The 17,118-nt window shown below is 36.4% G+C and overlaps 1 protein-coding gene across 1 annotated transcript in view; it reads right to left on the bottom strand.

Moving 5' to 3' along the window:
• Window positions 1–281: 281 nt before the first annotated feature.
• Window positions 282–17,118, bottom strand: part of GRB14 (growth factor receptor bound protein 14) — a 116,702-nt gene continuing 99,865 nt past the window's right edge. Inside the window, exons 8-13 of the mRNA XM_007954244.1 lie at window positions 10,329–10,409; window positions 4,359–4,475; window positions 4,196–4,268; window positions 3,976–4,063; window positions 1,665–1,758; window positions 282–428 (exon numbers count right to left, since the gene is read on the bottom strand). Of these exons, the coding sequence (XP_007952435.1) occupies window positions 282–428; window positions 1,665–1,758; window positions 3,976–4,063; window positions 4,196–4,268; window positions 4,359–4,475; window positions 10,329–10,409 (600 nt within the window). The remainder of the gene's footprint in view (window positions 429–1,664; window positions 1,759–3,975; window positions 4,064–4,195; window positions 4,269–4,358; window positions 4,476–10,328; window positions 10,410–17,118) is intronic.

Here is a 17,118-nt window from a genome sequence, read left to right as displayed (position 1 = left end):
AAGAACATGTTATACTAATATAAAAATCACACAAGAACACACCAAATCATTTTTTCTGAGGTTTAATTTTAACTAATGAATTTTAAATGATGTATATAATGGCAATCCAAGTCTTCGCTTATTTGCAACGCACAAACTTGTTTTTGTAACTTGCAGGTAAAATACATTCTTTTTTTCACCATGGCAAGATTTTCATCCTTATTCGTGAGTTTTCTTTCCTTTTTTTTCCCCCCCCTAGAGTTCTTTTTCTTCAGTAGGTTAACCAGTCACTTCTGGTTTGGCTAAAGAGCAATCCTAGCACAATAATGTTTCAACTTGCAAGGAAGTACACCCTTATTAAGTTGATAAAACTCCACTAGCTGGATCAGATCTGTAAATCTCGTGTGGCCGTCATCCAGGGTGTGAAACATTTCACCTTCATCTTCCACCTGCAAGAAAAATAGCAACAAACTGGTAAAGAGAGGAAATTATCCAGAAGGACAAGCATACTCCACTATTTACTATGGCTTTATATGTTAAAATGGGCAAATGTATAAAACCAAATTTATCATTCTGCAAATAATGATATGGCAGTTCTACTTCCTTTTTGTAATTCCACTTGCATTTAAAAGAAATATCACCTGATGCTAGGATAAACAGTGTTATTTTACTTTGTCTCCTTTTAATTCTCCCAACGTTAGTAAGGATGGGATGACTATTGTGCATCAATCAACAGTGAGAAATCTGAAATCTGTATAAAAGTAAACAGGAGATTTTAATGCTCCCATTTATAGCAATTAATTTCCATTTCTAAATATTGTCCACTTAACAGCCACCACCTAGCACATTAAAAATGAATATTCACATTATTTGTATCACTAAATTGATTCTGAAGCAATCAAATATTATGCTAATGGAATGTCAGTCAAGCTTCATCTTTTTTTTTTTTTTTTGGCAGTGTAGTCTTCTGGCATTAAACAATCCATGCTTGCCAGGAACACTGATTACATAATCAAAGAAGGGAGGACACGTTATATGATCTTTGGATAACTTAATAAAGAGGCAATTCAAAATGAAAAAGTAGTAATTTAGCCATCTTTAGCAATACATTCCCAAAAATAGAGTGAATCTGTACTCCACACGACCTGGTTTGAATATATAGACTGACGCATACACATATAATAGTAGCAACAAAAAGCCAAAGCAAGTTGTGCTACTCAGAAGTAAAATCACAAAGATTTTTTAAATGTGCTCAGAATAGTTTAAAGGTTGACCAATACATGAGCCCTTATATTTCAATCCCTAACTATTAAAAACAAAAAACAAAATGAAACAGTAACATTTTTGAGAGGAGAAGGGGCTTTAACACAATGGTTTTTTTTTAAAAAAAAAACATTAGAATTCAGGAGAAAGAATCTTTAGTGGCCTTTTAACAACAGGTGGCATGGGGTCTATACAATATTGCTAAATCATATTTTGTGGAAAAGGGAAATTTAATTTTTACAATTCCTGTATTTCTTGTATTAATTCAGGCTCATAAAACGATTTCTGCCAAACTTAACTCCAGTCAAAGCAGAAGCTTCCAAATGATATTTAATAAAAGACCAAAAGAAAATCAAAGTTTCCAAAAGCATATACATTAACATCATTTCTAATATAGGAATGTGAAATCACAAATTACTTACCGGTATAATTTGAAAGTGCTTTATTTTTTGTCCATGACTCATTGACAGTACAAAAGTTTTGGGATTACTCTGACTATCCCGTACCAAGAAAACTCTAAAAGGAGAGAAGGAATTTCAATGTTTCTACATTTACTCATGGGTCTCACAGAATTATAGCATGTAATAAATATGAGTATATTCAGAAATGTTGTAAGTGGGGGTCTTCCTTGTGTATTCAATGGCTGGGATTATTATCCAACCTAGTAAATGATACAGTATACCATAATCTTATACCATAAAACTGTCATTGGTGCTAGTTTCATTTCAATAGGCAAAATATATAGCTCATTTGTCAGACTGCTTGCTCACAATAACCAATATAATGTTATGTTGGCATCAATAATTAGTGTTATGTCCTGTTCCACTGGGAAAGTGGGTATTCCCAGGTAACTGTATCTCCCTTTCACACAGACAATGAGGCATCAGCATGTGATTATTTTAACTTCTGGATCATATAATAAATATTAAATTTTACTTATTTAGAAGCAGATCATTTTTATACCCCCTCTCCTCCTCTCAGCCCCCTTTCTTCTTTTGATTCTAGTTCCTACCACTAGATATACAAAAGAAAGTAGGAATAGTGAGAAAAGAATATATTCTTAAAAAAAAAAAGAAGAAATTAATCATTTAATAAGTACTTTAAGCAAAATGTTTTAAGTAAAAACCAAACAAAAACAAAAAAATCCAAACAACAAGTACTTTAACCCTAAAGAATGAAGCAGAAAAGCCTTTATAATGTCAGGCTAGCAAAACAAGACATGGCCTAATGGCCTAAGAGAAAAATGCTGCCAGGCGTGGATTCCGATTTACTGGCAATATAGTGCAAAACCAGTTTTGTATTAATTGTTGGCAAACAGACTGTGCAAACAGTCCTAACTGGTGACTCTAATACTAATCTCACTGTGCCTGGCCACAGAGGCAGCCAAATTTGAGCCATCACAGATGTCTGATGTGATTATCCATTTCAATTGTGTTGTGTGAGATTCCAACATTACATCACTAGGAGATGGGACAAAAGGGAGTTTGACTGATAAATCAAGTTGCAATTCTCCCTCTTCCCAGTGGATCACCACTACCACCTAGTGGACCACCTGACACCATCATGTCTTTCCAAAGGAATACCAAATAAACAAACAAATAAATAAAAGGGATATTGTTGTTCTTTATGCAATTATTTCATTTGATTTACAAACCTAGGCTCAGAAATAAAGGGAATTATAATTCTCCAAAACATTTTAACAGTCCTTTGTCATTTATTTCTTTTCTTAGGCACAACAGATTGTAATTCTGCATATTTTTCAAATTTATATCCAAAAATCACTGCACGCCACACAGAGAAGCATACTAAAATTTTCTCTTATTTAGAGTCTGGTACAAGGCTGACTTTCTATTAGTAATTTTCCATGATAAGATGTGTTTTCATCCAAATGTCAGAATTAAATCACCTTGAAACCTTGTCATTCTCTCAAGCCAGCCCTTGAAGATAAAAGATTCCATCACTTTGTTTAAACAAGTGCTGGCTTCATTTTTCTTCCAAACTTCAATACAACCTCTGTAATTTGTATTAAATTTGAAGAGAAAATTCAGCCAGTTTAATGGAAAATATCTTAAATTCTGAGTAATTTGAGAAAAAAAAAATCTTTGGATCATAAATGTTTCATACTATATTTTATTTTCCTCCATCCTCCGTAATTTCCAGTAAAAATATGAGAAATACTCAAGAGGTACTCTTCTCATAGGTTTATGTTACTTTAAGCTGCTAAAAGTTAGAGGAAAGAAAACAGGGATGCAAACAGTCAGAAAAAGTTTTAAAAGCAGTGACAATTAGAAATAACCTGCATTATATTTAGTAATGTGTTACTAATGTCAAGAAAACAAATGAAACTTTAAAAGTATATTAATTATTTAAGTTCAAATAAAAATCTTTTCTCTAATATCTACTACCACCAATTTAACTGATACTCAAAAACAAATACTTCTTTTTCCTATAAATTAATATCTGAGATGCTGGAATTAGCACAAAATGGGTACTATTAGTGATCATTGGTTAAAAGTATTTAGTTATGTGTTCATTTATGTAACATATACTAACTAAGCACAAACTATGTACCAGTTATTGTTTAGCTGTTACTAGGATACAATGATAACCATCCTTAAAGAACAACACCACTTTTGTTTTATGATAAGCCTGTGTTGAAACTCTTGGCATCATAAAACTGCTTACAGGAGAAATGTAATCATTACTACTCAAAACTAAACTTATCAAACTTACCCATCTACAAGTCCTTGCTGAATAATTAGTCTCTGAGCTTCGTCTCTAGAAATTTTATGGTGAAACCATGGCTGGGATCGGTGGATAGCTGAAAAAATAAAATGGATGAATACAAAGTTTGTGTGAAATGATCACAACTGATTTGGCACATTCACTTAGTGACTATATCGAAATACACTTATGCCCATCCACTGATTACAATGAACACCAACAGACGTACCCATATTTGTGGCAGAGCTCTGTGAAGAAGCAGTGGGGCTACCATGAATGCCTAGTCGTAAACATCCTTTTTTCTGAGCAAATAAGGGAAAATGTTATTCAAACTTGGGGTGCAGTAAATTGAAATCATATATATATTTCAAAGAAAGTGAAGTTATTTGTACCCTCCAAGCAAGTCCTTCTTCAACTGCAACTGAAAGGGCTTCAGTGGGATTTTCTATAACTCTGCTTTTCTGGCCTGAGAAGTCCATTGCTACCAGGGAATTCTCTGATATACTTCTCTGAAAAAGAACACACTGTTAACCATGAAAACACCTTTGAAAGTTATCTTCCGGGGCTTTGTTGGCAGTAGCTTTCCATTCTAGAATGTGGTACCAAAGGTGGCTAGCAACAAAATATATTTAGGAAATTAAAAGGTTAAAACACATAAGAGTGATAAAGCAGGGCCATAAAATATTTTGACTAAATAAGTTATACAGTTATTTGCTAAAGTAATTAATTGCCCACAGCCATCGAGTCGATTCTACTCATACCGACCCTACGGGGACAGAGCACAACTGTCTCATAGGGCTTCCAAGGCCGTAAATCTTTACTAACGCAGACTGCCTCATCTTTCTCCTGTGAAGCGGCTGGTAGGTTCACACTGCCAACATTCTGGCTAGCAGCTGAGTGCTTTAATCACTGTGCCACCAGAATTAACTACTGCTGAATAAAGACATTAAAAGCTTTCAAGGTAACATCTTGACTGTAAAAACATCTTGACTTTTACATCTTTTACTGTAAAAACAACCCCATCTCTTCATATACTCCAGTAAAATGGAAAACCTCAATTTAGAAAGGAATTCTAATGATTAAGATCCATTGTGAACTCATCTCTCCACTATGTTCTCAGACTCATCAATTGTTACTTAAATGTCAAATCTATCTACTTTTGAAGTACCTATTTTATAAGATGTAAAATTGCACAAAGGCTCCAATTTAGATCAGCTTACATTATTTTTTTAGAAAGAAATAGTATTCATACTTATAATGGAGAAAATGGAATATATATTTTGAAACTTTATCACATTAGTTAACTTAATTAGAAAATAAAATTTAGTAAAATTCAGATAATTCCATAATATTAAAATTTTGATTTAACATATGAACATTTTTCTTCACCTTGAGAGAATACAGCAAAATTAGAGCTACCAAAATAAGTGCTAATGATGAAAGAGGAACTAATATAAAAAGAAGATATCTTGAAACAAATAGAAATTAAGCAAGTAATAAAGTTATCATTTTTCCAATGACTTCATGTATTCAGATTCTTCAATGGTGAAAGTAAATACCTAAAATCTTGTTTTATATTTTTATTATTTTTTGCTTTTATGTTTGAAACTGCACTTCTCAATCATTTTTTTTTAAAAAAGTAGGTAATCCAGACAACTGTCAAAAACTCCAGTCATGAGTTTCACTCACTGTATATAATTTGAAGAAGAATTAAAATTCTTTCCAAGGAAAACAAGATCCAAAGCAGCATGGAAAACAATGAACAGTTATCCATCCCACCATACTTACAATGTTTCAATAACAGAGGAGTAAAACCAAGGACAGAGTTCTAATGGTAAAATATGAGCCAAAATATACCTGGGGGCTCATGGCTTGTAAAGACATGTTATGTTCTATGTGGATTCAGCTATTCCTAGCTTGGTCTAACAGTCTATAGTCAAATGTTTGTTACAGTTGTTTGCTTGCAACAAAATGTCGTCCACAAAAAAAATTTAGGGTTCATTTATCACTGCATTGCACATTCTTCTTTATTACCATTCGTTATTTTCTCTTCAAGCCATGATGGAGTGGTTCACAATATTTTTATGGTTCATCTATATATTTCTAGAGATCCGGCATGCAATCTTTCATTTGTTACAGGAGCTTTTATAACTGACAGCTGCTCTTTCCAGACAGATGCTGTCTCTGTAATCTCTATTTGCTGTCACACCTTAGTTTGCCCTTCTCACCCCGTGATCTTCTGTGCAGGGCTGTGGACCAGTTGGATATACTTTTGCTTTGCCGACATTAATGAAAAGCCTCCACCTGCCTAAACCACAGAGTAACTAGCCTCAATCATAATGATAGCTTTATCCTTATAATATCTCCACCTTCAATGCCAAGACAGGCTCTGTAATCTCAAGATCCTGATAATATAAAAATACTGTTAGGAAAGAAAAATAAACACCACCAGCCATTCTTTTTTTGGCCCTCTATATGACAGGAAGGAATACAAAATGAGATCCCATGTTCTACAATTACTTAAGTGGGGAGACTACAATATAAATAAGGAACTTTTTTTATTTGCTACATAAACTACACTAGAGGAAAGCAGAAATATAGCAAAGGTTCCTGTTTGTTTGTTTGTTTTTTACTGAATGGCAGGTGAGGGATAAAAAATTAATAGTTTACCTTTAGTGGACAAAGAAATGGAAGTGAGGCAGAGTCTGACTTGAACTCAAAAGGTCACTTTCAGCTCAACCTCTTTCACACAGGAAAGCAATGTTGAAAACATTCAGAATTGGTGTATTTCTCAAATATCTGCCCCTCTTTCTAGCTCTTTCTTCTCATGGGACGCAGGGCAGGCCCTGAGAAAAGGGCCCATGATTTTGATGGCACTTTTTAAGAAAGAAAAGGCATGGGCATACACTGTGGATGCCTGAGGCCACATTCTGCGATCAGATCCAGTCCCGTTTAGTGAGATTTGCACCTAAATGTGTTTCAGGCAGTTTAGCTATAACCAGAAACTCTCCACCATCCCATGGGAAGGTTCTAGATAAAATTATCAGTACCATCCTTAGTAACCAAACCAAAGAACCAAACCCACTGCCATTGAGTCAATTCCAATTCATAGTGACCCCCACTGGGTTTCCAAAGGAGCGTGGTGGGTTTGAACCACCAACCTTCTGGTTAGTAGTCAGATGCCTTAGGCACTGTGCTACCAGAGCTCCTTGTCCTTAGTAAAGGAATACAGAATTTACTAGATTTTGTTCCCACATCTCCTTCATACAGAGTCACAGGACATATAATAGATTCTAGAGATCATGACAAGCATCCTTATTTTATACTGCAGGACACCTGTGACTCAACCAAGGTCATACAGATAGTTTACTGTAGAATCAGTAAAAGGTATGCCCTTTCCATGGTCCTTTATGTACCACAGAATGAAAACGCAGTATGAAATGTCTAGTCCAGGGTCAAAAGTAAATAATAACAAGAATTTAAGTAGACTTATTTTCCCATCCCCTCACTCTAGCCAGGGTGTTTTAAATAAGTGCCTCTTTAAATAAATCTTTGTTTGTCTTAAGAAGGAATAAATACATTTGAGTTCCAGAAATGTCTGCTGATAGGCTGATGGGGATGGCTAGTATATGCTATATATACTATATAGAGCTACAATGTTCATTATGGTATGAGAAAAAACTTTTTTTTCTCAAAATGTATCCTGGGAAACTTAAATATAGAACATTATTCTTTTAAAAATATAACTGAAATATTCTTAGTTTTCTGTCACTGAAAATAGTTCATGGCATGAAAGCTAATACTGGTGAGTGGCACTGGCATATATTATACAGGTCACCGATTCTTCAGGAATACTTTAGAAATATGGGATTCTGCATGGACATTGAGAGAAATACAAATACCGCCTCCCTCAATGAAAAGAAAAAAAAAAAAAACTCTTCATTTCCATGCATTACTCTTCTCACTCCAGTTCTACTTTGAGACAAGACTCTGATCATGACAACTGCTACAAAGTACAGGACCAAAACACACAGGCCACTTAGCTCCCTGCCCCACCCCTTAAACCCAGTTGCTACTGAGTCAGCTCTGACTTATGGCGACCCCACGCCTGACAGGACAGAACTGTGCTCCATGGAGTTTACAATGATAATTTTCAGAAGTAAATTGCCAGGCCTTTCTTCCAAGATACCTCTGGGTAGATTCAACCTTCCAACCTTTACAAGCCCTAAGTCCTCCTACTAGATTCACCCAAATGTCTCTTCATTTACACTGGGGCCTAACAAGTAAACCTAGAACAACCAAACTGTCATACGTTTAGGGTCACTTTCAATGAGAAAAGTCAAGAATATACCATACTTGTTTGCTAACAACTGTAGTGAGAACAGAAAGTACTTTGTTTTTCGAATGACTAAGAGGAGCTCTGGTAGCATAGTGCCTAAGCACTTGACTGCTAACCAGAAGGCTGGCAGTTCAAACCCACCAGCTACTCCTTGGAAGGAAGACTGGGCAATCTACTTTCATAGTGATACTGCCTTGGAAACCCAAGGAGGGGTCACTATGAGTTGGGGCCGACTTGACCGGCACATAACAACAACAAGAGGAAATTAAATAATAATTGCCTCCAAACTCTTGGCTGCTATTAACATATTCATTCTAAGAAATTTAGACTCTAAAAGAAATTTGGAGGGATTTAGGATAGGATTAAGATAATGACATTCATTATTCTTATTATGTATTTGGCAGTGAGTTGAGTTTTATTCCCATACAGGAAAATACCTGTATTTTATATATATATATGTGCATATGTGCACGCTGGGAGCTCTGGTAGTGTAGTGCCTAAGGCACTTGACTGCTAACCAGAAGGCTGGCAGTTCAAACCCACCAGCCACTCCTTGGAAGGAAGATGGGCAATCTACTTCCGTAGTGATACTGCCTTGCAAACCCCAGGAGGGGTCGCTATGAGTCGGGTCCAACTTGATGGCAAATAACAACAATGACATTATATACACATGGATTCAAAGATCAGGGTAAGATGACAAATTGTCAAAATACTCACCTTAAAGTGATGGCTTTTATAAAAATTCACTACATTCGTTATTTTCTTATTTTAGGGCTTAAAAATAACACAATCCAAAGATGAAAAGTTACTCTTCCAAAACTTAAAGCAATGTAACTTCAGAATCGGAGTGCTTTTTTCTATATCGTCTATCAAGTTTAGTAATCAACATTATTTCATGCCTCATTCCTAGAAGTGAGTATTTCATCTGCTACATTACATGTGGGGTAAGTGCTCCTTCCTTGGTCATAGCCATGAAGAATGTACTTTTAACCTAAGTGGAAATGCAGGATTTGAAAAATGCATGATAACTAATTTGTAACCCAGGCACCTAAATCTGAATCCTAATATACTTGATATTAAGGAGCACAGCAAAAATAGCAGAGCATCAGCTTTAAGTTCAGAAATAAATTTCCTGTGTCAACGCATAGGAAATTAAAATTGGGTAGTAATTAAGGAAAGAGGTGCTAATGCCTTTGACTACTAACCAGAAGGTTGGTGGTTCAAACTTACCAGCTGCTCCCTGGAAGGGCGATGGGGCAATCTATTTCTGAAAAGATTTACCACCTCGGAAACCCAATGGGGGTCATCATGAGTTGGAATAGACTTGATAGCAGTGAGGTTTTTTTTTTTTTTTTTTAGTGAAAGAAAAAGAGGTGTTTGCATCTGCAAGTAAACATCTAAGTTACGTTTATTATCATTCTGAGAAACGGTGTCAGAGTTAATGCAGTGCATGACCTATGTTTTGGCTCACAGTATGGGGGTTTCCTGGAAAGGAGTCTGCTTTTTAAGGAACTTAAGCTTTTAAAAGCTTTATTGTTAGAAAGCCGGAGTACGAAAGAGCTCACAAGTATATAGTACATCATTCAAAATGCCAAACTACGGGCATATTTATAGTACACAATGAAAATCCCAGAAATAAACAGAAAGCAAATAAATAAATTCAGAGTCAAGATCAGTAATTAAGGAAACATAATTGAGAGTCTTAAGGAAAGATGTACTGTAAAGTAACTTATTAAGAGCTAATCCTCAAAGGTAGTAATGAGACAGAACTGCTCACATAATACTTTCTTTTAAATATGTTCCAATTTTCTTAAACCTATATTGTTACCTATTTTAACTGACTACTTCACATATACTGTCTGCTATGATTTTATTAGATAGGCTAAAAACGTACAGATCCAAGAACACAAAATTAAATATAAATGTCTGGCAACAGAGTGCCAAAAAGTTACTTTCCTTGACCAAAAGGAAATAATGTAAATAAAAGGAAAATAAAATACAGGTTTAAACACCTGGCACTTACCATGGGTGACAGACTCTGAGAACTGCAGCCACTTCGACCTTGATATGGATGCATGTAATTCTGGTACAGCTGCATGCCATACTGCAGGGTAAACAGATCAACATACATTTCCACCATTTCACTAAGCTGATTATTTATGAAAATCAACATTTTCATTAGCTATACAGCATCAATTAAAAAATATAAATGTATGTGTATATAACTATAAATATATATACTTCTCTTACAATTAATAAAACAACTAAAATTTTGAAATTTTGAATTTTGAATTTCTACTATCCAGCAATGATACATTTAAAATGACAGTGTATTTACTTAGGCCCACAAAGATCTACCTTAGCAGTATAAAGTCCTTTAACAGATATTCTTACTTATTATTCTTAGCATCAAGTAATACTACAAGTGTATGGAGTAGTGCATTGCCTAGTGATTAAAAAAAAAAAGCTCATTTGAAAAGGGTGCCATGCTCAGTGGTACAAAGACTCAAAAAGTCCGCATCCGTCTAAGCACAAAAACCAAACCCAACCCACTGCTACTGAGTCAATTCTGACCCACAGCAAGCCCACTGGACAGGGTAGAACTGCCCCATAGGGTTTTTAAGCCTGTAAATCTTTACAGAAGCATATTGCCCCATCTTTCTCCTGCAGCGTGGCTGGTGGGTTTGAACTGCCGGCCTTTTGGTTAGCAGCCTTAACTACTACACCACCAGAGCTCCTTCATCTCAAGCAATACTGGGTAAATTTACCATGATTCTCTGATAATCAATCAATAAATTCCACTGTCTCTTTGGCAAATCCAAATTTGGTACTTATGTTGAGGATTCTTGGCAATATATAAACCCCTGGGATTAATACTCTTATGACATTATTTAATTTTTGGTTTCAAATTCAGGGATGTCCAAATGGTAGGAGAGCCAAATCAGGCTGATGTCAGGCAAAGGAAGACGAAAGACAATGCTATTTGAAATTGGTAAGAACTGAAACCTGTTTGCTTTCAAAAGGCAACATCACATGGACTGGGCTATAGGCAACAACTAGAACGTGTGTCTGGATTACAAAGATTATTAGTTTTCAGAAATGTTAGAAATGCCAACTGCCACTGACCAAACCCGTCCTGGAGGGGTTTCTGCCTAAAACTGGATGACACCTCACTGAGGCTTAAGCTATTTTTCTAAACCACACAAACACACATACACAATAGGACACACAAGCTTTCCTTTTGCTAAACTTCATAATTCTTTTTCATGAAGCCATAATGAACTTAAAATTAAAAGTAGGTTCTAAAGAAAGGAGATTGAAAAGGCAACATGATTTTACCTTTAGGATGAATTCAACTTAAATGTTCCAACAGAGCTTTTTCTTCACGAAAAATTATTTCATTAACAGCAGTTTCAGGAAAGGGGATACATTTGATAATTAGGCAATAGTGGGGAGCGGTTATTGAATTCAAGATTTTGCTTTTAACAAGAATCCGACCTCATGCTCATTTATGTTACTTTCATTTCAATTATTTCCCATTTTCAAAAAATTACTTTTTAACTTAATGTTTAATTGATGTTACTGGGACTTAATGAAATTGACTTAAATTAACTCTAAGCATATTGTAGCTTAAAAAGGAAGACAGAAGAGCTTAACTTCTGGTGAAATTCATTTTGGGAACTATGTAATAACCTAAAACCAACATGTTTGCAGGTACACCCGGCTTGGTTGTCTTTTATTTATCTGCAGTAAAAAGCCTTCTACCTGCTAATAAGGATGTTTCTTCAAAGATACATTGTCCCTAGTAACTGCAGTGCTTGGTAGTTGCTTCTGTGCTCCAGGAAGTCTTTAGTAGGTATTTAACTTTGGCACAAGATCACCTAAAAAATTCCCTGCCTCTTGAGGGGAAGATAAAGAACTAAAATATATAGAGAGAAGCTAAAATAGGTCTTAATTGAAAGGAAGGGAACATTATGTAATTAGGACATTTTACAGCATACAAACCTCCCCTTTTCTAAGCCTCAAATATTCTATGATTCTGTATTTCATCTTGCTTACTTTGGACTTGTTATCGGGAGTGATCAATTGCTGAAGAAAGACATCATGCTTGGTAGAGTAGAGGGTCAGTGAAAAAAAGAGAAACCCTTGAGATAAACTGACACAGTGACTGCAACAATAGGCTCAAACATGGCGATGATTGTAAAGGATAGTACTGGACTGGGTAACATGTCATTGTTATATATGAGGTTGCTACGAGTTGGAGCTGTATGATAGTTGAAGCTGTGTGTCAACTTGGCTGGACCACAATTCTGTGTGGTTTAAGTAGTTGTGATGTGGTTATTCCCATGATGGATCAGATGTATGTGTTTTGAGCAGCCAATCCATTGAAAGGGAGTTTCCCTAAGGGTGTGGCCTGCTTCCAGTATATTTATGGACATCCTGGGAAAAGAGGCTCTCTTCTGCGGATCAGGATTTTGTTGTGCTGCTGACAACTGTCCGTGGACAAACGATCCACCATTCGGCCTGGAGATCTTGAATTCGTCATTGGCTGGAGTCAACAACAGCCAGTGTATTGCCTGCCAACCTTGAGCTCCTCAGCCCTTGCAGCTGTGTGAGTCAGGAAAAGCCTCCAGCTTGATGTTTGATCCAAGAACTTTGGACTTGCTAGCTTCTATAAGTGTGTGAGTCATTTTCCTAAGATAAATTTCTCTTTCTCTATATATATAATCTTAACTGGTTTTGTTTCTCTAGAGAACCCAGTCTAACACAAGCTGACATGAAGGCACCTAATAACAACATAGGTAACTGGCATTTCTCCAAAGAGAACAGCAATGTCTCCATCTGATGCTACATTTAGAGATTACTGACTTAATGCATGAAGATTCCAAAGTGGGTTAGGGCACATATGACTTCAGAAAGTTTCTCAGGTGATTCCAATGTATATTCTTAGTTGCCTAGTTACTACTCCCACCACTCATCAGTTTCTTGTACTGTGGTGGCTTGCCTGTTGCTGTGAGGGTGGAGGCTATGCCACCAGTATTTCAAGTACCAGCAGGGCCACCCATGGTGGATAGGTTTTAGTGGAGCTTCGAGACTAAGACAGACTTGGAAGAAGGAAGAGACCATTAACTTCTTAAAGAATTGGCCAGTGAAAATGATATGTACAGCATTGAAATACTGTCTGATACATTACTAAAAAACTTTACGAATAGCCCTGAAACACTGTCCAATATAGTGCTGGAAGATGACCCCTCAGGTCAGAAGGCACTCAAAATACAACTGAGGAAGAGCTTCCTCCTCAAAGCGGAGTTGACCTTGATGATGTTAATGGTGTAAACCTTTTGGGACCTCCATTTGCTGATGTGGCCCAACTCAAAATGGGAAGAAACAGCTGCAAACATCCATTAATAATCAGAACATGAAATGTATGAAGTATAAGTCTACTAAAATTGCAAGTTGTCAAAAGTGAAATGGAACATATGAAGATCAATATCCTAGGCATTAGTGAGCTGAAACAGACTGGTTTTGGCCAGACAAACATATGATCTACTATGCTAAGAATGACAAATTGAGGAAGAATGTTATGGCATTCATGGTCACAAAGAATGTTTCAACATCTATCTTGAAGTACAATGCTATCAGTGATAGGATAATATCCATACACCTACAAGAAGACCAGTTAATACTACTATTATTCAAATTTATGCACCAACCACCAAAGCCAAAGATGAGGAAACTGAAGATTTTTACCTATTTCTGCAGTCTGAAATTGACCAAACATGCACTCAAGATGTGTTGTGGTGATTGGAATGCAAAAGTTGGAAACAAAGAAGGATCATCTGTAATTGGAAAATATGGCCTTGATGACAGAAACGATGTCAGACGTTTCCTGATAGAATTTCAAAGACCAATGACTTACTCATTGCAAATACCTTTTTTCCACAACATAAAAGGCTATACTTGTGGACTTTGCTAGATGGAATACACAGGAATCAGGTCAACTAAATCTGCAGGAAGAGGTGATGGAGAAGCACAGTATATCTTTAGCCAAAATGAAGGTAGGAGCTGCCCATGGAACAGACCATCACCTGTTCATATGCAAGTTCAAGGTAAAGCTGAAGACAATTAAAACAAGTTCATGAGAGCCAAAATATGACCATGATTATCTCCCACCTGAATTTAGGGACCATCTAAAGAATAGATTTGATGCATTTAACACCAACGATCTAAAACCAGACGAATTGAAGGATGAAATCAAGAACAGCATACATGAAGAAAGCAAAAGGTCATTAAAAAGATAGGAAAGGAAGAAAAGACCAAAATGGATGTCAAAAAGACTCTGAAATTTGCTCTTGAGCTGAGAGCAGCTAAAGCAAATGGAAGAAATGACAAGATAAAAGAACTGAACAGAAAATTTCAAAGAGCAGTTCTAGAAGACCAAGTCAATTATTACAATGAAATGTGCAAAGACCTGGAGCTAGAAAATCAAAAGGGAAGAACATTTCTGAAGCTGAAAGAACTGAAGAAAAAATTCAAGACTCGAATTGCACAACTGAAAGATTCTATAGGCAAAATACACAGGAAACATCAAAAGAAGATGGGAGGATACACAGAGTCCCTGTACCAAAAAGAATTGATCTGCATTCATTCACTTCAGGAAATGGCATATGATCAAGAATCAGTGGTATTGGAAGAAGTAGTCAAAGCTGCACTGAAGGAATTGGTGAGAAATAAGGCTCCTGGAATTGACGGAATACTCATTGAGACATTTCAACAAATGGATGCCATGCTGGAGGCACTTACTCACCTATGTCAAGAAATCTGGAAGATGGCTACCTGGCTAAATGACTGGAAGAGAGCCACATTGGTACCCATTCCAAAAAAATGTGATCCCACAGAATGTGGATATTATTATCAACAATATCACTAATGTCTCACACAGGTAAAAACTTGCTGAAGATAATTAAAAAACTAATGCAGCCCTACATTGACCAAGAACTTCCAGAAGTGCAAGCTGGATTCAGAAGAGGACCTGGAATGAGGGATATCATTGCTGATGTCAGATAAATCTTGATTGAATGCAAAAAATATCAGAAACATGTTTACTTGTGTCATTATTGACTATGCAAAAGTATTTGATTGTATGCATCATAATAAATTATGGATAACTTTGAAATGAATGGGAATTACAGAACACTTAACTGTGCTCATGAGGAAGCTGTACATAGACCAGGAGGCTGTCATTTGAACAGGACAAGGGGATATTGCATGGCTTAAAATTGAGAAGGGAGTGCATCAGCATTGTATCCTTTCACTGTCCTTATTCAATGTGGATGCTGAGCAAATAATCCAAGAAGCTGGACTATATGAAGAAGAACATGGTATCAGGATTGGAGGAAGACTCATTAACAACCTGTGATATGCAGACAACATAACCTTGCTTGCTGAAAGTGAAGATGACTTTAAGCACATACTGATGAAGATGACAGAGTATAGTCTGCAGTATGGGTTGTTGTTGTTGTTGTCATGTGCCATCGAGTCGGACCCGACTCATAGCGACCCCTCCCCTTGGGTTGCCAAAGCAATATCACTACGGAAGTAGATTGCCCAAACTTCCTTCCGAGGCAGTATGGATTACACCTCAACATAAAGAGAACAAAAATCCTCACAACTGGACTAATAAGCAGTATAATGATAAATGGACAAAAGACTGAAGTTGTCAAAGATTTTGTATTACTTGGTTCCATAATCAACAGCAATAGCAGCAGCAGTCAAGAAATCAGACATCGTATTGTACTGGGCAAATCTGCTGCAAGAGATCTCTTTAAAATGATGAAGAGCAAAGATGTAGCTTTGATGATTAAGGTGCACCTAACCCAAGCCATAGTATTTTAAATTGCCTCATATGCATGTTAATGCTGGACAATGAATAAGGATTCCAAGAAGAGTTGATGCTTTTCAACTGTGGTGATGGTGATGAATACTGAAAGTACCATAGACTGCCAGAAGAACTAACAAATCTGTCCTGGAAGAAGCACAGCCAGAATGCTCCTTGGAAATGAGAATGGCCAGACTTTGTCTCACCTACTTTGGTCATGCTGTGAGAAGGGACCATTCCTAGGAGAAGGATATCACACTTGGTATAGTGGAGGGTCAGTGAAAAAGGTGAAGGCCCTCAAAAAGATGGACTGACACAGTGGCTGCAATGACGGGCTCAAGCATAGCAAAGATCATGAGGCTGGCACGGGACCTGGCGGTGTTTCATTCTGCTGTGCATAAGGTCACTGTGAGTCCTAGTTGACTGGAAACATCTAACAACACAATGAGAAGTTATCACTCCATGGACTAATTGGTTTCTAAGGCTAAATTTCTTTCTTTTTATGATAATGAACAACACAGAAGCAATTACCTATTACAAGACAGTTTCAAAGAATCAAGTTTTCTAAGTTTTGTTGAAAAAAAATACTGGTAGTCATTTTAAAAGTAGAATATTTGAGAAATAAACAAAAAATCCTATAGAGGTAATGACAGTGGCTATCTTCATAACAAAAAAAAAAAAAAAAAAGCAGTAAATTTCCTAATTAATCTAAAAGCTTCATTTAAACCATTTACAATGACATTCTTCCAAACCTAATATGACAACTAATAATTATGATTCCGGTTACACTATCCTTCTTTACCCTGATCTTTCTCTAAACAGAGATGTTGTTGTTATGTGCTGTCGAGTTGGCCCCGACTCATAGCGACCCCTCCTTGGGTTTCCGAGGCAGTATCACTACGGAAGTAGGATTGCCCAACCTTCCTTCCGAGGA

Source organism: Orycteropus afer, unplaced genomic scaffold (genome assembly GCF_000298275.1).
Source record: "Orycteropus afer afer isolate SDZICR_OR568_19922 unplaced genomic scaffold, OryAfe1.0 scaffold00001, whole genome shotgun sequence".
NCBI lineage: Eukaryota > Metazoa > Chordata > Mammalia > Tubulidentata > Orycteropodidae > Orycteropus > Orycteropus afer.
The sequence above is the reverse complement of the archived record's forward strand: the minus strand, read 5'-3'. Positions and strand labels throughout refer to the sequence as shown.